A 23158-nucleotide genomic window follows, 5' to 3' on the forward strand; every position below is an offset into this window, starting at 1 on the left:
TTCTTTACTTCCAAAATCGTATTTTTTTTTCCACAGCAAGTCGCAAATTTTGCATATTGTCCATATTTCGAAGTATCTTTTTATCTTCAGTATTTTGGCCTTGTTACTGGTTTTCGGTCAGGCTCTGTAGAAGACCAATTTGAATTTAGAGGTAAATATTATAAAATACCTTAGCCCGTAATTACATATACTTGTTGTGACGGTATGTATTTAAGAAGGTATTATTTTTATGTTATTACTTTGCAGACGCTTCACAGTATGCACAAAAATATCAACCATGTAAGTTTTTGTAACTTGAAGTTTTACCATTAATTTCTAAACATTTGTATTTTATTTCATAACAAAATTAAATATAAATTACTCGTAACCACTGTATTATTTTTAGTAATGTTACAATCAGCAGTTTGCAATATGAGTTAATTGATGTTTTTTTTTCTTTTCGATTGATTTAGTGCTTGGAAGAAATCTCTTCATTTATTCTTTAAGACTTGGACGACATTTATTGTGTTAAAATTAATATAATTTTACTATATTACGTGCAGGTTATATTCACTTTACAGAATACATCCAAACCCAAAAAAGAAATGAAAAGAAAACAACATAATTCCAAAATGTATCAAAACCAGAATAAATCACAAGAACATGTTCTCTTTAAGAACTATCTCCAATTCTTATGAATGCTACAGCAGTTCATTCAAGTAAATAAGGTTGCAGCAGCGTTTATAATGAATCAATAGCAATAAATTTCAGCAAAAGCAGATTCTGGTTAATAATCACAACTTAATAATATTTATCTATACGATTCACTTTGAATGTATTTTGAATCATCTCTGGACTACAAGGGCAGACGGTTGTAACAAAATGAAATCCGTGTAATAATATTTGTAGCACTTTTTCATCAATGGTAGTTTAAACGATGCTAGTAATTTCTCAAGTTCTCTTTATATAGAGTTAAAATCTATGTCCAGAATGTACGAAGATTTAGTTGACTTCCACCGAAATTTCTGTATCTTCCTTAAATTCCTAATACATAATATAAGTATGTTTAGTATGTATTTTCTAGGAAAATTGTATTTCACATTTCGAGAATAAATTAACGAGGAGATGATAAAGTTTGGTAACGTATGGCTTAATATTTCAGAACATGCTTAAATGATTTGCAAACTTTCTTTGGTTGCTCGAAGCATATGGCTAATTTATTATGGGACCTCAGGTAATACAAATACTTATGAAAAAATAATTCTCTGTTTCATATACAGTTGTTTCTGAAAAAGGGAGCATTTTCAATTGTTATTATCACCTAACTAATGTTTTGATCCGAACGTCTCGTAATACATCTCTTGTTGTTAAATTGTTGTATAACTAAATTCTGTATCAAATAGTTCTCAGTAATTTCTTAACTACAGTTTACTAATTTTATTTTTCGTACCTATTCTCTTGGAGCCAGAAAAAAAACACATCACCTGATTCCTGGTTTTGTGGATTGTATCTAAGGTTTATTACAGTATTAAAGGTGTACTTTATAATTTCAATTGTAAAGCAAGTCTATAATTAACTTGATTATTAATTTCACTGTTATAGAGATGAACATTTAAAAACGTCGATTCTGGCGTCCCCCACAGGGGACATAAAATATGACGACATTATTATTGCTTTACAATTTTAAAATCAGACTGGCAACAATGAAAACTTTTTACAGGGATAGTCATAAGTGGATCATCACTTTCAGTTTTCAATGTTGTTAGTCGGATTTTAAAGTTTTAAAGTAATAATAATATCGTCATATTTTATGTCCCCTGGGGGGATCCCAGGATCAAGGTGCTTAACTAAAACACTACAACAATCATTGGAGTCATTTCTTATTCAGTAGGATAGGTTGTAATTGAGACTATTAGTTCTCATAGGGTAGTTTGACTTCAAAGCTAACATAGCGAACTCAGCTGTTTATCTCTGAAACTTTAAATTGTTGTTCTGTTCGTTACAGATAACTATCCTAGAGACCGAATGAATAAGCGTACGAAATCATAATTCATATATCTTGAAAGAGACAGTACAGATAACGAGAAACAAAATTAACTGTTGGGTCTCATATTCATACTCTCAAAGTGTGAAGAAAAGTAAAGATTTGAGAGAAATACGTTCATCAACAATATGTAACGTGGAAGGTCTTATAGTTTGTTACACTTTGTTACATACATAGTATTAAATGACTCATAATTTATAAAATGAAGACACATTTCACACGTTTCAGCACATACCACTTTACGTACATGACCGGGTGGTTTTGGCGATTTATCAAACCAAAAGGAAACCTAAACAAAGAAATTCAGGTGCATGAAATAAACACAACGAAATATAAAGTTTTAGAGATAACTAAAAATTTTTCCATTCAATTTTTACTTTTCAAGTCCAAATCCTCTATATCAAAAGTGATATATTCTGAAATAGTGATATTTTAATGTACATAATCATCAATGAACACATTTTTATGCTCAATATTATGAATTAAGTATAAACTTCCAAACTATAAATAACTATTTTTGGTATCTGAGTCCTCTATGAATATAGTATAGTATATGTAATTCGATTAATGATAAACGAGATATACCTATAAATGGTAAATAGTATATCCATTTTCTGAAAGGAACATCTGTGTTAGTACTGAAAAAGAAGCCTAGCTGAGGTCTATGCAGTTGTGTACCCTGAAGAGCATTTAGGGATGTTTTGGGGCTATTCTCAAAATCTTAAGTATTAGTAGAGTATATGTTATATGTACAGTTCTTGAGAATAAAGTATACAAACTTTATACAACAATATACAAACAAATATACAACTGCTGAACAGCACTTGGCTTGGATGCTCAGCTTACATCCGAAAAGCTTGAAGTCAAGAAGATACCAAAATGAGATGGTCTTATCCAAATTAGTTAGAACAATAAGACATAGTAAGATTTTTCAGTGAATGAAACTTAATCCTCGTGGAAGTAATTAAGTTTATAATTTTTATAATGCATACAGTAAGTAATACACATTAATTGATACTGATCATATTATCATTTACAGTTAAATACAACATGAATAACGTATAATAAAACACAAATATATCACAATTAACATTTTTAGATCGGATTTTTATACCACGTACACACATTTCCATTTCTAGTTTTCATAGTTTGTTCTTGTACTGAGATTTTCACTAACTACTTTGTGAAAACCACCGAGGTAAGTCCGTTCAAGGATCGTAAATTATATATTTGTATTACCAAAATTAACAAAGGGTAGTTTAATCTTAATGATAATAGTCTTCGTACAGTTTTCAGAAAAGAGAACACTCATATATATATATATATATATATATATATATATATATATATATATATATGTAATCCATAAATAAATGTTTTGTTAAGAGACTATAATATGCTATGTCATCTTCCGATTAAAAAATACCTCTGAAAATAACATGTATTATTGTTATTTTTTCTTCACGATTTTCTTAAAAAAGACTCAAATATTTCATCTTTCTTAAAAATCTGAAATAAACGGTTCACTAAGAATTCGATGTTACACCAAAATTAACTATCCATGAAGAAGTTTACACGTGAACATTACTTTTTTTCGAGAACTTCTCAGAAACCCTTTGGTACATTTTCTTTATTTCGCTCAATATCTCAAACACGGCAGACATTTTTTTTGTATGGAAACCCCCAATTAATAAGTTACTTTTGGAACAATCATACAATATTGTGTAAACAAGTTTTGCTAGAAAACTTCACAATGTGTAATTTACTACGTGGAATGGGTTTTCTTCAATACAGTTATATGCACAACATTTTTAAGTTGTTTATATTTCGTAAATAAATGTGTCCACAGTATCTACTTCATAATATGATTCAATTTACGAAGTTTTTTGGTTTGGCCTCTACAAACTACACAGACCAGATAATAATAGCGTTAATAATTGGGGTTAATGATAACGTATTATTGTTTTGGTCCCTCTCAGGAGACATCTTAAAAATCTACGTTTCATTCTGAAATTATGTTTTAAATGTAACATAGAATGTATATCATCATTGTAATATAGTGGGTTCTTTGGTAATTGATCACAAATTGTAGGATTAAATTTCAACCATTTTTGTTAAAAAAGCATGACTATTCTAAAACAGCTATAGTACTCGTAATATTGTTAATGAATGAAAGAAATGGTATATTCTTAAAGCTATGTGTTCAATAAATAATAATAATAATAATAATAATAATAATAATAATAATAATAATAATAACGTTTATTTCTGTGCCATAAACAGCCTAACGGCAAAAATACAGCACTTTATCAGGCAAGCTAAACATATATTACATACAATGTAAGCTACATACTAAAACAATACAACATAATGACAAAATAAAGTAAAATAATATCGGATTAATAATTCCTTGTCAATGTACCTAGGTAATACCTTTTTCTAGTATCAAAATAGTCGTCATAAATAGTAAAAATAATATTTGTCAAGCTCTAAAATTCATGCTTTTATACTGATAAAAATAAATTAAACTAAATTAAAAGAATTGGTCAATCTTCTTAAAATTACAGATTTCGGATTCAAAGGAACTAATGTTGATATATTTCTTGTATTATATATTGGTACCCTTATACCTATATTATGCAAGCAATATTCACTATGATAGCTCTTGTCTAGTAGTTTCTTAATAAAATCTCTTTCAATAACTGTCTTCTAACTAGTAATTTCTTCTGTCGCCCAGTGCCTGCAATCCCCAAAATTGACACCAGTATTCGTAACTACGTGAGTAGTAATCTCTATTCATTTTATAGCAGAGTAACCTAATAAAACATTTTTGTGCTGATTCAATTTTGTTTGCCAATGTTATACCTATACTATTCCAAATAACTACACCGAACTCTAATTTTGATCTTGCTAGCATCTTGTATAAATATACATATGAACTGGCATTTCTATACTCAGGCCATTGTTTGAAAATAAACCCTATTATTCTTCTTGTTCCTTGGATTGTATCATTTATATGATAGTGAAATTTCATGTTTCTGTCAAACACTATACCCAAATCTTTAATATGTTCGGCTTTATGCAATGTTACTTCATTAATTAGATATTTGCTCACGTAGTATTGGGTTTTGTTAGTATATGATATGTATTCAGTTTTCTCACAATTTATTTTCAGTAAGTTACTTTTACACCACGTACTAACAGTATCTAGATCATCCTGTAGTAAGTAGTTATCATACTCACTATTTACCATTCTAAATAATTTTGAATCATCGGCATACAACAAAATATTGGAGCATTAATTTTCTCAGGCAAATAATTAATAGATATTGAAAAAAGAAGGGGTCCCAGAGGAGATCCCTGAGGTATGCCATTCTATACATAACTGTAACTAGAGGTTGTTTGACCAATTTTTACTTCGAACGATCTGTTTGCTAGATACCTTACAGTCCATCGAATGTACAATGGATATAGACCTATGGTTCATAATTTATCAATAAGTAGTTCATGCTCTATGGAACCAAAAGCTTTTGACATATCTATATATAGTGTCTACTTGTAATCTATTCTTAAGTCCTAAATGTGTAAAATCAGTAAAATGTACAAGATTTGTTACAATCGATTTCCCTTTATAAAAACCATGCTGAAATTCACTTAATTTGCTTTTGTACATTACAATATAAATATTTGTGTATTATAATTTCAAACATCTTGCAAAATGCATTGACTAGTGTTATTGGTCTATATTTTTTTTATAATTCTATGATCACCTGCTTTGTATACTGGTACAATGTATACTTGTTTCCACATTGAAGGAAACTCACCATTTCTCAGGGATGCATTAAATATATTTGTTAAAACAGTTGACAATTCGGTACTACATGCTTTAATTATAAAATAGGGGATATTGTCAGGACCAGGAGCTGTGTTCTCCTTAATAACTTTGATTGCATGAATTGCATCAGACTCGGTGATATTCGGTATATCTATGACGTCATGGTTGCTAATGAGCGAAGGAGAATTCATAACCTGGCTATCTGGGTAATGTCCTAATTCTAAATTAAAATTGTCACTAAAAACATCTTTAAATAATTCCCCAACATCATTTAATTCTGTAAGTGATTTGTCATTATGTTTCATTTCAGTTGGTATTTGCTTGCCATCAGAATTTTTAAATATTTTCCGGAAAAACATATTGTTATTGACAACACTATTTTCCAAACTCATATAATATGATTTTCTCGCCTCTAAGTATTTCTTTTTGACATTTTTTCGTAAATTGGAGTATTTTTGATACCATGTATTACTATTTGTTTGTCTTGCTTTAACAAAATATTTGGTTTTCTTATTAATTAATGATTTCAGCTCCTTGTTTTTTTTAGGTACACAATTATCTAGCACATCATATATATTGTTATACAATATATTAGTCAATTCATTAATATTACTACTCTTAGTATCTATCGGATCCATTTCCTTAATTCCATTATATACACCTAGAAAATCAGCATTTTTAAAATCATAAATTATTGCTTGATTTGAGGTGTTTCCAAAGTCATTACTATAATGCTTTTGTTATTTTCCATTCAAATAGAAAAGGTGGATGGAAATGATCAATTTTTGTTAACGGTGGAATTTCAAATATTACTGAATAATTTTCTATATTAGTTAACGGTAGGTCTAATACTTTATCCTTGTTAAAGGGGTCATATGATCTATTCAATTGAATTAACTGGAGAACATTACATACTTCAACTATTTTTTCAGCTTTTTTCTTAATATAATAATTACTTATATTTATATTTCCGGTAACCCAATCTATTCCACCTACGTTAAAATCACCAACTAACTAACTAACTAACTAACTCTATGGCCTATGGAACCCGGAGGTTCAGTGCCGCGTTCACAAAAGCTCTCCACTGACTTCTATCCTTAGCTAATTTGATCCAGTTTCTACTTTGTATTCCTATCTCTGCGAGATCCATCTTAATATTATCCTCCCATCTGCGCCTAGGTCTTCCTAATGGTCGTTTTCCTATGGGTCTACCAGTCAAGACTTTGACAGCGTTTCTACTTTCTTCCATTCTAGCTACATGACCTGCCCACCTAAGCCTCCTAGACTTAACGACCCTAACAATGTTGGGTAAACCGTATAAATTATGTAGTTCCTCGTTATGAAGTTTCCGCCATTCCCCATTCTCGTTCCTCTTGGGTCCGAATATTCGTCTCAGGATCTTGTTTTCAAATACTTTCAGTCTATGTTCTTCCCTCAGAGTAAGTGACCATGTTTCGCAGCCATACAGAACAACAGGCATGATTATCGTTTTGTATATTTTAAGCTTCAAATTCCTCGACAAAATTTGCGACGACAAGAGATTTTGAACCGAATAGTAACACGAATTCCCTGCTTTTAGTCGACATTTAATTTCTTCGTGAATATAATTTTCGTCTGTTAATATTGATCCTAAATATTTGAAAGTATCCACTTTATTATTTAATATTTTAACGCCTCCACAATTTGCCGTATTACGGTCCCGACGCACTTCCATGTATTTAGTTTTCTCTGCATTTACTTCTAAACCTATGTCCCTGCAAGCGTTTAATAATATCTCTGCATTTATTTCTACTGTTCTCCTATCATCCCCTATTAAATTTACATCATCAGCATATGCCATAACCTGGTGAATGCCGTTCAACTCTAGGCCCTGGTTGCTATCTTTGATTTTCCTTATGGCGTATTCCAGCACAAAGTTAAATAATAATGGCGACAACGCATCTCCTTGTTTCAGGCCATTTTCGACGTGGAAGCTCGTGGACAAAAATTTTTCTACCCGGACTTTACTTTGGGATTCACTTAAACATATCTTAATTAATCTAATTAGCTTTCTCGGTATTCCAAGCTCTGTAAGAACGTTGTATAATGTTTCTCTCCTAACCGAGTCGTAAGCCTTTCTAAAATCAATAAATAGTTGATGTACCGGGGTACTGTATTCCCACGTCTTTTCGAGTATTTGGCGAATGGTAAATATTTGGTCGATAGTTGATCGATTTCGTCTAAATCCGCACTGATAATCTCCAATAATTTCATCTGCGTATGGGGTCAATCTTGCTAACAGAATATTTGAAAGGATTTTATAGGATGTTGACAGAAGAGAAATGCCTCGATAATTATTACAGTCAGTTTTGTCGCCTTTCTTGTGAATTGGAACAATGATTGATTCTTTCCACTCTTGTGGCAATTCTTCCTTGTTCCAGATAACGGGAATGAGTTTGTGTATCTTGTTCCACAATTTTTCGCCTCCAGCTAAAATTAACTCAGCCGGAATTTCATCTACACCCGGAGATTTGTGTTTCTTTAATTTCTTTATAGCGGCTTCCACTTCTATTCGATTGGGTTCTGGAATATACGGTTCTGCGGTGTGTATCTCCTTTTCTCCACGCACATTAGTTTTTAGCTGCGTGTTCAGCAAATCGTCAAAGAAATCTTTCCATCTATTTAAGAGGCTATCCGTATCAGTGAGAACTGTTCCGTCAGATTTCTTTAATATATAAGCACGAGGTTGATAGCCTTTCTTAAATTCGCTGATCCCCTTATACATGTCCCGAATATTTTTATTTTTACTATTATCTTCAAGTTCCTTAATTTTAGCTTTCAAAAAATCCCGTTTCTTTGTTCTAAAAGTTTTGGAAGTTTCCCGCCTGGTATCTGCGAAATTTTGTGTAGTTATTTCATTCGGATTTTGTAGCCACCGTAATTTTGCCTGTTTTCTCTTCTCTACTAGTTTAATGCATTCTTGGGCGTACCATGGTTTGTTCCTACGTATTTCCGCGTGTCCCAATTTTTCTACTGCTGAACTTTTAATGCTATCTCTAATTTCAATCCAAGTATCCTCAACACTAGTGCACTCCGAGTCTTCTAAAACCGAGAATCTATTCGAAACTTCAATCTGGTATTCCTCTCTTACCTGGCTCTCTTCTAATTTCTTTAAATTAAATCTCTCCGTTTTCGGACCTTGAGTGTTACCTTTATTCAACGATAATCTCTCCCGTATTATTGCTGCTACCAGGTAGTGATCAGTGTCACAATCAGCCCCTCTAAACGACCGGACGTCAATTATGCTAGATTGTCTTCTTCTATCTACTAAAACGTGATCAATTTGATTATGTGTTTTTCCGTCTGGTGATGTCCAAGTGTATTTATGAACGTCGCGATGTGGGAATTTTGTACTCTTCACGATTAGGTTTTGGGATGTTGCAAAGTTCACGAGTCTAACACCGTTGTCACTACTTTCCTTATGCAAACTTTCGTTCCCTATAATCGGTTTGAAAATATCCTCTCGTCCTACCTTCGCATTGAAATCCCCTAATAGAATCTTCATATGGTATCGCGGGAGTTGGTCAAATATCCGTTCCACTTCTTCGTAAAAACTATCTTTTATATCGTCACCCTTATCTTCAGTTGGAGCATGTACATTTAAAACAATAATATCACACCACCGTCCCTTAGGAGTAATAAAAGAAAGTCTGTCAGTAACAAATTCAACCCGTTTAATTGCTGGTAATATTCGTTTGTGAACGAAAAACCCTGTTCCTAACTGGTGATTTTTATTTCCTTCCCCGTAAAAGAACGTGAAATTTCCGGAATTCTCAGATCCATTTCCTTCCCACCTAACTTCCTGAACTCCTACTAAGTCCATCCTGTATTTCTCTAACTCACTCGTTACAGATTTTAACGCGCCTGCCCTATAAAGACTTCTAATATTCCATGTTCCAAATCTCATGTCCATTTTCTTTTGCTGATGTCGTGCCAAGTTATCAGTCCTTGTCCGAGGCTTTTGTGAATGTTTCTGAACAAGTACCTTTTTTTACAGGATGAGGGTGTTAGCCTTACCCAAACCCCCAAGCTGGAGGACCACTCCTAGTCGTCTGTCCGCGACTGCTTATTCAGTATATTCGCAGCTAACCTCTATATCTAGAGGCCTTCTCCTCGATCCGCAACCTGAGGAAGCGCCATGCCGTGGTGACAGGAACCCACGTTACACGGCGTTAAAATCACCTAAAATTATAAAATTATAGTTTTTGTGAGTGAAAACGTACATAGCCAGTCACAATAATTAGTAAAATTCGTCAACGGTAAATCTGGTGGGAAGTAGTGCAAGCACAACAATAGTGGTTTATTTTCAGGGATTAAAACTTTAATTATATTAACATCAAGTATTTCATCTGGAGGATTTATTACTTCATACGAGTATTCGTTTCTTATTATGATCATACATCCTCCACTCTTTGTTTTATTTACAAATGTCAAGTTTCTATCTTTTCGTACGACATTATAATTTTTTGAGAGCTGTAGAAAATGTTTCTTTTTTCTTTTAACCACGTGTCAGTTATGCAATAAATATCGTAGTTAGAGCAGTTTATTTCATCTATAAATAGCTTTTCTTTTGTATTTAAACCGTACACATTTTGATAGAATGGCTTTAAGTATGCCGTTTTTGTTGTATTCTAATTTATTCTAGATTATTTACCTGAATTATTCTTTCAAGCCGGATCAGTTTCAGCCTCATGACATACAATTTCGTCTTCCAATCGTCCAACAAATCTAGTAAATAGCACACCATCAGGCCATACATTTGGGTTACAAATATATTAAACTCACTTTCTTCTACACTAACATAAAACGAAGAGTAACTGCTATGTTTAGCTCTTAATTGAACACATTTTTAACGCTCACTGTCCTTCACAAACGCAATAAGATCCTCACAAGAAACACAAGGGTCAAGTCTCGTTACCAACAGTGCTGCTGTACGAGGGGACTTTTTGTTTACCTTTAGTTTGTCCGTGGTATTCTTCCCTTGCATAAGAGTATTACGGTTTCTGGAAACGAAGCCTGATTCACTCGTTTGTTTCACTCCTGTCTGTACTGCAGCGTTATTTCGCCTTGGGCGTTTGTTAGTAACTTCCACTCACTACCACTTGTCTCCTGCTGTAATGTGAAAGAAGGCACTTCTCTGACCTTGACATTCATGTTTTCATAGTCGCCTTGTACCTTGTTTTGAACATCGGGTGTTGAGCTCTTGACCACTTCAGCAAATGTTTTCGGTTTGTTGTTAGTTGATAGTAGTACATTCAATTTAATACATTCTTGTTTAACAGATATCACTTCTGCCTTCAGTGCAGCATATTTTTCACTGATATCACTTAACATAATTAACACCTGACAAAGTTTATTTTTCACTTCCTCACAGCATGTAGAGCAATTCTGTCCATTATTGCTTGAGAAAGATCCTGATTTGTCTAAGTCTTCATTTTCACTTAACTCAGCATCAGAGTTCACAGTTTGGTCTCTTTTTCGAGATCTAATATGCTTCTTCACTGTGGGAGTAATGGCTGTGTTGTCATCGCGGTGCCTTATGCAATTTTGGCACTTATACGTTGATATACCATTCACCAAATACATTTCATATTCAGTGCGTCCAAATTTTAAACAATTCTTTACGTGAAATCTGTTTTTACATAAACAGCATTCTAATATTAGCTGCTTACCAAAAATGGCTTGAGACACAATCCACACGTGTCCTCAGTCGGCGCCATCTTGTCCATCTATATAATAATAATAATAATAATAATAATAATAATAACAACAACAATAATAATAATAATAATAATAATAATAATAATAATAATAATAATAAATACATATTGCAGCATTGTCCTTATGGTTTTCGAGGTTAAAATGATCGGTATTCACAGTTTACTGACAGTTCATCTCAAATTCATCTCTCATTGAGCTGGTGGTGAGGAACAGATTGTGGAGGTGAAAATAATACGAACTGACTGATTTTTAGTGTGCAATCTATAGAGGAGTAATCTAGTAAGTTGAGATTATGCTCTCCAAGGAGGTGTCGGGATTGACTTGTAACGCTGTTGTGTGATCACAGCCAGTTGAAAGTTGTTGAGTTCTACTGGCTAGTAGAGCTGCTGTAATTTTGAAGGGCATAGCACAGGTACTGTTTTGCCCCTGTTATAAGTATCTGACAATTCAGTGTCTTCTCTGACTGGCCAAATGGATAAGACCTGTCTAAAACAAAAGTAACCCTTCCAGTGTGACGAAATGTGTATCGATACAAACTTGTTATGTAACTGAAAAATGTATTTGGAGTACTATAGTATAGTGTTATAACTGAAACGACTAATATTACTCCTGGTATCGCTAGAGTCCAAATTTATCACAAATGCGTAATGTAAGGAGTGAATTGGTTCAAATGCTTTCCATAAGTTTATTATCGTTTGGAAGATTCAGGTTTTACAGCTAATACTGGTATAAGTAAGCTTTCAAAATTATGTGAGCATTCAAAAACGTTAAATTTATTCAAGTTTTCCTTTCATTCTAGACTCTAAAGACCCGCCTCTATATTCGAATTCAGCGCCATGTAAGTTATATTCAGTGATTTGAATGATTACTGGTAAATCAAATATTAAATCTTATAAATTTTATTTTAAAAATAATTTAACGTAAACAGTATTTTATATACTTTAATTTGTCAGTGAATATTTCGTTATAACATGGAGAATAGTATCTTCTAAAATACATAACGGAGAAATTGTAACAAGTTTATGAATATTAAGTTATGAATATCAAGTCAGTGTGAATGAAAGAGGTATAGTTATTTTAACTTCCAAATACAGCATTTGAATGTCTATTCAAACGACTCATTCTTAATATAATTAAAAGTTTCTGGTAATAAGTGTTTTATTAAAAGTTCAATCACCATGGTAGCCTTTCACCACAAATATATATTTAATGGCCATTGCCTTTCAAAAATAAACCATAATATAGAGTGCAACTCTGTGTTATTTTATACCCGTTTACAGACATCAAGACAAACGGAAGATGTCTTTTTATTCATTGACTGAGTGAAGATTGTAGTTTCTGCACATGAGGCTTTTTTGTGATTGATACTGGTGTTTCCACTACACTCAGTGAGAGTTGTACTTCTGTACCTAAACAAAAAAATAACTTGGCTTGAATTATTTTTTTCTGCATATACCATATTTTAGAAATCTGCGGAGAGGTAAGATAAATTTGCCTTGAACAGAGCCAGACTTTTGATTCTTATGAGGCTTTAGAAAATGATGCCAAATTGATACAAGGAAATTCGAAATTGAGTACGAGGATTTACATGATAAAATGAATAGTCCTGACGAGACCGTAGATTTTCAGATAAAGTTTTTAAAAGACAACAGAATAAAGACAACAAGAAGGACCTACTGAAGCTAACAATGGTACTTGTTGGAAAAATATAATCTGGCGAAATTATTTTCAATAGCACAACATGTTGTTGTTGGAGGTTACAATACTTTAAGATAGTTAAGCTTAAAAAACTTTGAAATCCTGAAACAGGTTAACAGAAGCTTTTAGAAATATATTCATCTTTATGCAGGTTGTTTTTTAGAGCTTCCAATATGATTAAAGTACGACTTAATTACTTCCTATTGTTGATACAGTTTATTGAATATTCAGATTCAGATATCTCGCCACATGTCATAACTTTATATTGATATCTCTAATAGTTTTCTCCTGAAGTAGTAACTGTTTCGTTTCTGATCATCATGGTTCTAAAGACATAATTATCAAATGATGAAAGTTTTAATATCTTAAATAGTACAAAACATTCTACTAATAGAAACGTTCTTAGCTTAGTGGATATTAGGAATATAGTAACTCGAAAAGTAAGCTTACTTGAAACACTTCAAACATTACACTTTTTTACTATGTGGTTTCTATATCTTTTCTAGAATTGCCCCGGTGATTGGGTAAACATAACTGAAAAAATAATTTTTTTTTTCTAAATTGTCCGTAACAAATTAGATTTGTGAACCGTGAATCGAACCTATTAAAGAATACGATGACATTTTAACAAAAATTAATGTCAGACACAATTTTTGTTAAAGGGTATTAGTCATTCGTATAAAACACTCTAATATCAAGAAATAAATATCATTCAACAACAAAACTCCATTGTAAACTCTCATTTTGATTATATTGTAAATTTGGTTGACATGTTTAACACACACTACATTATACACACTTTATATTATTATATGATTCAATAAGATACAACAAAATACTTGCTATATGCACATATTATATAAGTGCCTCAAAATGTTGGAGTAACTACACGGGTTCCTCACGCTGTCAGGAAAGCGAAATATGCTACTTCGGGACTGAAATTTCCATAAGCGCCGGCCTTATGTGTAAAATTTGTTTCTTGGTTCCTGAGAAAATGCTGTAAAAACAATACTGCATTAACTGTCATATAACTCATTCAGATCTCATAAAGACCCAATTAATTCATAGCTTCATCGCAACTCTGTCTATCTTTCGATAACGTAAAGATGACTAATCATTAAAATGTATTTAAATTTGTATTAAAGTGCACTTGTAAATCCAGTAACGTACATTTTCGCCAATACATATATTATTGTGTATGCCAAATGTCAGTAGTTTAAAGTAATTTTTGCTTTAAACTTGGTCAGTTATTATAATATAAAGAGTTCCAATTATGTGAACGCTTTTAGTAATTATCTCTATATATTGTTGCTATTAAACACTTTTACCTTTCGTTTTTGCAGACACCAACAAGCCGAATCAATATCCTCTACCAAGTAAGGATCAAATTATTTTAAATTAAGAAATTTACTAACAACTAGATGGATTAGGTTCACTGATAAATTTTAGTATTTTTTCACTCTTTTTTCTCTCTCTCTCTCTCTCTCTACACACACACACACAGAAAGAGAGAGAGAGAGAAAGAGAGAAAGAAGACAATGTGTCTGGAAATGATGTTGTATTTTTAAAGCTACTTAATGAAAGTCGATAAAGGTTTGCACCAGCATTAGCTTTCTGCCTGATGCACAGTAATTATGCTTAATATAATATTCTATTTGTTAAATATCTCTATGACATTTTTTTTTACAGTTTTCAGAAACCATTGATACTACTACAATTTTTCTTTCCTGTATGTGACCATAGAACAAGCTTTTTAATTATTATATTACATATGAGTTCAACATTGAGCTCGATAAAGATATACCCAATCGAGGAAATACTCTCTTTGGAGTGAATTCTTAAGAAATATAATAGTATTCACTGTACCACAAATGCACTTAACCTATATTAACTATTGGTTTCTTATCCTCTATCGATATTACAAGTGAACAATGATATATCGCTCCTCTTTAGTGAGTGTTGTCCTGATTAGATTCCACTACATACATGTGTGATTTGGACTGACAAATAAATTTTGCGTTGGTTTTCTCTGAGCATTTTGTTTCCTCCCACAATCTTCATTCCAACATTGTCATTTCTTTCACCGTAACTGCAAGATGAGTCGCCATGCATGTTTAATTCATGTGCTTTATTATTATTATTATTATTATTATTATTATTATTATTATTATTATTATTATTATTATTATTATTATTATTTATTATTATTATTATTATTATTTATTTATTATTATTATTATTATTATTATTATTATTATTATTATTATTATTATTATGAACTGGATACTCAAAGATGTGTTAATTGTATTCAATTTTACACTATATTTAACATTTGTATGTTTTTATTTTTATTCTACGGGCATTGTAATTCGACAAAATGATTTGTAATTTACAATTTAATAATAAATAAATGAATAAATGAACTATTTTCGGTCACTTACCTAACTAATACAGTATATATTTTTTTCTTGAGCCTAATGTTCAGACCCAATCGGGAGGAGAATGGAGAATGGTGGAAAGTTTATAACAAATATACCATGATGTAAATGTTGCCATCACCTAGTGCCGAACTGCTTTTCAAATATCGATCGTCAATGTAGCGGCTACTGGCGGCAGGGTTTCGTCAAGTCAAAACAGATATTTAAAGTCAGGTTGTCCTACTCTCTCTCTAAAAATTTCTTGCCGAAGTACCGCAGGATTCTGAAACATGTAGTTTTGGATAGGGCACGTATTAGTTTCTAAGTGAAGTCTTGACTCGACTACTGTAGGTACCATAGTTTTGCAGCTATGGATCCTTAAAGTTCATTACTTCATAATTTCGGCAGCCTATAACTCCGAAAAGAAGCATTGGTGCACCTAGGATGGTCTATACATTTTGTCTTACCTTGGTGAGAGGAATCACCTCCTAAACATTGTCTGTGATGTTTTGAAACACACTGTATAGTTTTTCTGCTGAATTATTCCTTAAATAAGCTGCGGTGGTCAAGAGTAGCCTCTACCTCTACATTATGAAATGAAGAATCTTGAAATGTGTGTGTATAATTGTTTGAATTTGGATGACAACTGTCGCCGAACATCAGAAAGTAAATATGGGATAACTATGAAATAAAGAAAATAGACGCGAGTCATTTTGTTTAAAAAAATACATGGCGAACGCATTTTATCTGATCCCTATGGTTATCGTCATATATACACGGTTAAAGTAGCACTCTTATTGACCAAATTAAAAATGCCTTAACGATTTATAGCTCTACAAACGACGTTTTCTTCATAGCCTCTGTAACCAAGTCGGAAGAGCATGCGCCTAGTAGTCATAAGGTTGGTTTTCGTGCCCACACCGAGGTACTTCTTTTGTACTTTTTTCAGTGCTTTTTAGACTCGCCTATGTGAGCATATAACATATATATTCGATTCAACATATTTAAGGGAGTGATTTTGTGGTGCATCGGCGTTTATTGGTGTCTCTGCCACTGGTAGGGTGGGCCGCTGATCATATAATTTTTAAAATGGAAGTAGGGAAAACGCAGATCGTCGCTATAGGGCCGCCAAAGTTGGGCGAGATGTCGCTAGTTGCCCATCGGTGTTTCACAGCCACTCAAGGCGTATATGGCTGCATATTATGTACTGTTTAGGAAATGTTAGATTTATAAAGTTTAGAAATTTGTGGTGGGCAAGTTATATAGCTAGAATAAAAGAGTATATGACTTCAATATTTTAAATAAATTTTAATCTGAAGAAGACCATTAGGAAGAAATATGTACAGATGGGAGGACAATATTAGAATTAATATTGCATAAATTGAGATAACATATAGAAACTGGAACAATATTGCCAGGAAATAAATACAAGGAGTGCTTGCGTGGACGCGACATTGAACTTACTTGTTCTATAGGGTATATAGGTAGCTAGGGAAAATTGCAAAATGGTTTCTTTTTATTTACTTTGAATTGTACGATATGCACTTTTTTGACTTACGGTGTGGACCTGTTTTGTTCATATCCACAAGCATCGTATTTTGAAAGGAGTGTGATTTCTAGGCCTAAAAGATCAGATAAAAATTTAAACAATCAAGATGACTAAGAATGAAATCCTACAGTTTCACTTTTTGAGTCTAACTATTCTAAGATTATTCCTGGGGATGAATAAATAAACAGTAACAGTTAAGGAATAATAAATATTTAAGTTTGTTAAGAGTGTCAAAGAGAGCTAGAAAGACTAGAAGGTGAACTTTTGCATTGGGTAAAGAGGAATGTATCCCCTAATTTGTTGTTCCCAGATTACTAGCAATTCCTTATTACCATGTGAAAATAGAGACTGCTCTTCTACAAGGCAGGCAAACTGGCACCAACAGTGGAATAAACTAATTTTGTCAACAATCAGCAGCAAGGACAGTAGTGTCTTCGTTGAATTGAAGATGTAAGAAGACTTCTTTCTTCTTCCTTACTGCCACATAGGAATGGCTATATCGGTGGCATTGAATATCGCTATAATCTTCTTGCTGGCTAATTTTTCTTGATACTATTTTCTATTTGTAGCTCATTTTCTTAACCTTTTCCAGGAGACAAGCTTAAATCATTCCTCTCTGTTTATTCTACCATCTTTTCTTACAATTTAGTTTGATCTCGTAAGTTATATACCTGAACAAAGAAGATTAAACTAAATTTTAAATGAACACAATAGAATTAACAATAAGAAAAGGTTTAAACTGGTCTCCTGCAAAATATAGGAAAAATACAGACGCCCCTTTGTCTCGAGGGGACGGTATGATCATTATTATATGATTAAAATGATATACAATTTTAACTCTATAAAAATTTTTGACATAAAGCTATTACTGGAGAGCGTAGCTTTAATATACTACCCTTTGTTGTTTTAAAATGCAACTACTGATTTTTCATAAACTTGTAATTCCTTTTCCAGTTTCACAATAGTCTCCAATTTCTGGCTTTTCTTACTGGAAAGATAACACACAAAGAACCTGTTCATAATCAGCGTTCAAATTATCATTACTTACAATTATTTTGTCAATTGAGTGCCATTTAGGAAACCACAGGAACTCTCATTTTAAGAGTGAGTGAGCTGAGTGCATAAAATAATGATAAAACTTAACGCAATCATTTTTCTAAGTGGCAATTACAATTTTTTACAAGTATGTTCTTCGAATAATTATACCTGAGTGACCCTTCTTATTTTACAGATCCACCGCCTGCTCACGAACACGAACCTTGGCAACCTGTTGTTGGTAACGTATATTTGCTATCTCGTATAATTTCAGTTATTTGCTTACTGTGTTGGACAAAGCTTATTTTAAACATATTAAAATTCAACCTCACTAAATCATGAATTCAACATTTATTTTGATGCATCATTATCTAAAGGCTAAATAATGTTGTTATAATTCAGTAAAATGGAATGTAGAATGTCGTGAAAAATTATAATATATTACATTAAAATACTAATGGAAAGTATATTGAATTCGAAAATATAAAGTTAGCGCAAAATTTCAAAGTCAGGCGCACTAGCGACTACCTCTCATGTACAAATTATCAGACCCCCCACCGGCTTTTAATTTGTCCAAAAAAAAAAAACTCATGAGAGCATAAAGTTTCAAAACCAGACAATTAGACGGAGGATAAAAAATTTTGAATTGTACAATTCATATAAATGTAAAAAAATACTTTATCTTAAGACTTCACGTTTTCGTAACGCTCTGTGCACTGAAAACTGCAGTTTTTTGATCGAAGTCCTTAAGTGAAGAGGAATTGATGGAAATTGCAAATCATCTAGTGCTTCAGTCTTCAGGTAATTCCTGCAGGCAGCCTTAGCTATTCCTTCTGAAAACTCGTCGCCAGTTCTATATTTTAGTCGCCATTGGTCACTTGGCGACTGGAAATTTTGCGCCCTAGATATATATATATATATATTACGGTGTATCAAAAAAAAAACTTTTTTTTCGAAATCCGGCTACGGCTAGTGCGGATTTTTGGCCAAATGGCATCAATAAAACGTATAAAAAATCTCAACTCGATCAGACAACTCCTTCTGCTGCCGAGTAGAGCCCAAATATTAGAAAAATCAACAAAAGATTCACTTTTCAACTGATTTTCCAAAATTTTTAAAAAAATATTTCCTATATTTTTCGGTCTTTTAAATTATTGAATTAGCATTGGAAAGGAGAAATAAATACATAAAACAAATTTATTACGGTTATTTCTGTACACCACAAGCATAAAAACCTAGTTAATTATTTGTAAAAATGCACTGATTTTCTGCGTATCGTACAATTAAATTTTAATATAAAATTATTGAAGTCTCTTGAATATCGAAGAAAACACTTTAGTGCTAAATTGTCAGAGTAGTAATAGTATAAATAATTTGCTCCCTATGCCGTACACATCTGCTTATCACACTAGATCACCTGCCGCTCACCTCTCCCCGAACGCCTCTTCTCTTGTACTTGCCCAGCTGAAAGGATCGGTCTTATCAGTCGCCAGTAGTCAACCAGTTGTGTCGAACATGATTGTCGCTGCTTGAGTTATTTATTAGTGCTGTAGGAAATTTTAACTAAATAATTTGTTTTCGTGTAAAGTGCAGTATGTAGAAGTGAGAACAGTGTTTCAGTTGTGTTAAGTACTTTTTATTAGGAATAGAGTGACAGATACGCTGACGTTATGGCATCGACAAGTTTGTTACGGTCTGACGTTATGAATAGCATTATTGGGACACCCAAGGAATTGGGTAGAACAGAGCTACCAACCGTTCAAATGTATTGAGACAACACCTATGGGAGCGAGAAGAAAAATGAGAATTTCGGGATCCCGGAAAGAGCCTTCAACAAAGGATTTATCTTCTATCGTCGATAGGAAGATTGTAGAAAATTGACATTATGCCTCAATCTTGTGGTTCTTTGATCTAAAAGAAAATGCGCCTCTAGCACTGGCACTTTTCTTCCTTTTTCGCAGTTACAGGCAAGATTATAGGAACACTTACAAAAGGTTATATCAAACGAAATATTTTTGGCAGACTGTTGAAAATCAGCAATTCGTTTCGCAGAAGTTTGGAAACCGGACTTTGCTGAGTTTTGCAAGTCACGGACAACATTATGGTACTTCAATATCATTGCAACAATCCTTCTGACACTGAAAATTGCTTCGCCGCTCATTGAGGAGTAATCTCAATTTTCTACAATCTTCCTGGCGACGATAGAAGATAAATCCTTTGTTCAAGGCTCTTTCCGAAATTCTCATTTTTTCTTCTGGCTCCCATAGGTATTGTCTGAATACATTTCAACGGTTTGTAGCTCTGTTCTACCCAATTCCTTGGGTGTCCCAATAATGCTATTCATAACGTCAGAATGTAACAACTTGTCGATGCCATAACGCCAGCATATCTGTCACTCTCTTCCTAATAAAAAGTACTTAACACAACTGAAACACTGTTCTCACTTCTACATACTGCACTTTACACGAAAACAAATTATTTAGTTAAAATTTCCTACAGCACTAATAAATAACTCAAGCAGCGACAATCATGTTCGACACAACTGGTTGACTACTGGCGACTGATAAGACCGATCCTTTCAGCTGGGCAAGTACAAGAGAAGAGGCGTTCGGGGAGAGGTGGGCGGCAGGTGATCTAGTGTGATAAGCACATGCAAACGGCATTGGGAGCAAATTATTTATACTATTACTGCTCTGAGAATTTAGCACTAAATTGTTTTCTTCGTTATTCAAGAGACTTTAATAATTTTATATTAAAATTTAATTGTACGATACGCCAGAAAATCAGTGCATTTTTACAAATAATTAACTAGGTTTTTATGCTTGTGGTGTGCAGAAATAACCGTAATAAATTTGTTTTATGTATTTATTTCTCCTTTCCAATGCTATTTCAATAATTTAAAAGACCGAAAAATATAGGAAATATTTAAAAAAATATTTTTTGGAAAATCAGTTGAAAAGTGAATCTTTTGTTGATTTTTCTAATATTTGGGCTCTGCTCGGCAGCAGAAGAAGTTGTCTGATCGAGTTGAGATTTTTTATACGTTTTATTGATGCCATTTGGCCAAAAATCCGCACTAGCTGTAGCCGGATTTCGAAAAAAAAGTTTTTTTCGATACACCCTAATATATATATATATATATATATATATATATATATATATATATATATATATATATATATATAAAAGTAGACAAAAGATCTAAAAACACTTCATACAGGACACGTAAGTTTGGCCCTCCACCTTACAAGACATGTTGGGGTTGCCGATCGTTTCTTGTTTTCAGTGTGTCATGTGGATTTTCCTCTTCCGTCAGAAGTAAAAAGTAATTTACCTGTGAGTGTCTTGGTGTAAAAGTGGGTGTGTAAAATGGGCAACCATTGGTGACCTTTCAGACTTCCAAAGAGGCATGGCTGTTGGTGCCCGTTTGGTTGGATTTTCAGTTCTCAACTGTGACGAACATTGTGGGAGTATTGGAAGGCACTGTATCCAATGCCACGAGAGCATACACAATTCATGGACAAACGACGTCTGCAAAGCACAACAGTAGTCGAAAAGCAATCCTGACAGATACAGACCGGAGGGCATTAAAAGGCATTGTAGCTGCTAAAAAGAAGACTACTGCAATGAAAATTACATCTGAACTCAATTTCGGCCTACAGAATCTGGTTTCCTCGAAAACAGCCTGACGGGAACTTCATAAAATGAAAATTCATGGCAAGGAGGCTATCGACAAACCCCTGGTCACAGCAGTAAATGCGAAAAAGCGTATCCAGTGGTGTAAGGATCACAAGACGTGAACTTCAGAGCAGTGGAAACACGAAATGTGGTCCGATCAACAGAAACACTGAGGAACCCTTTGAGATAATGCGGAAAAGCTGTGCCTGCATGTTTGTATTACACCTGTAAAATTTCAGAAACCTACGATAATATATTCTGTTCTGCCAAGATCTTTGAAGTAACGAAATTTTGATAAAAACTAGGGGAAATCAAAATTTTTATAAATATTCAATAGAATCGTTGGCCGTTTCGCGGAAGCGCAGAAAGGTTGTACACATGTAGGTATTGCGCATGTGAAATTTCAAGACCCTGAAATTTCTCAGCGCTAATACTTACAGGTAGGCACAACTTTTCCGCACTACTGGAAAGAGGTCCTCAAAGTTTCAATTTTTTCGATCCCTCCTATTACATAACAACATTTCTTCACTCTTTCTCCTATTGAAAAGAACAAAAATAATATTAACAGAAAGACCATATTACACTTCCATTCATCAATTATTATATCACAATCAAATTACTGTTACTTTTGGGTGTACTTAACAAACATAAACATGTTAAAGTTCGTGCAACATTACGATATGAGTAGCCTGATACACATTTTGAATATTAAATCAACTCTGAAAGATTTCATAGCACCAAAGAAAACTGAGTAATATTAAATTTACTTACGGGTTATAATGTGTTAATAATAGTAAAAGTGTAGACGAACACATTAAAAGTAACTATTGACGTGGATAGAGAATATTTTGTAATAATTATTAATTTCTAGTTGGCCGATCAATAGTCAAGACAGTTCCGTTCAATATATACAATGACAGAATTGTATTATATATTTTTCATATTATAATGATTTTTACTCTTACAGTTCCTAGCCCAGAACAACAACGTCAGTGGCATCCAGGTAAATATATATTATTTTTGAATTGTAAAGTTTAGTATTTTAATTCTAAAAATAATAAGACAATACATGTTTCAATGTTATGAATTTCAACGCGTAAGGGAAGTAATGACAGATTGTTCTATAATATTGAATATTACTGATTTACCTTTGCAGAATATAC

General features: G+C 32.9%; 1 protein-coding gene across 1 annotated transcript in view; it reads left to right on the forward strand.

Annotated features, from left to right (window-relative positions):
* Nucleotides 1-23158, forward strand: part of LOC145683627 (uncharacterized) — a 497638-nt gene that overhangs the window by 11542 nt on the left and 462938 nt on the right. The window contains exons 4-8 of the mRNA XM_081754963.1: nucleotides 247-279; nucleotides 12418-12456; nucleotides 14660-14692; nucleotides 18514-18558; nucleotides 22963-22998. Of these exons, the coding sequence (XP_081611089.1) occupies nucleotides 247-279; nucleotides 12418-12456; nucleotides 14660-14692; nucleotides 18514-18558; nucleotides 22963-22998 (186 nt within the window). The remainder of the gene's footprint in view (nucleotides 1-246; nucleotides 280-12417; nucleotides 12457-14659; nucleotides 14693-18513; nucleotides 18559-22962; nucleotides 22999-23158) is intronic.

This window comes from Thermobia domestica, chromosome 4 (genome assembly GCF_964235325.1).
Source record: "Thermobia domestica chromosome 4, izTheDome1.hap1.1, whole genome shotgun sequence".
In the NCBI taxonomy this organism is placed as follows: domain Eukaryota; kingdom Metazoa; phylum Arthropoda; class Insecta; order Zygentoma; family Lepismatidae; genus Thermobia; species Thermobia domestica.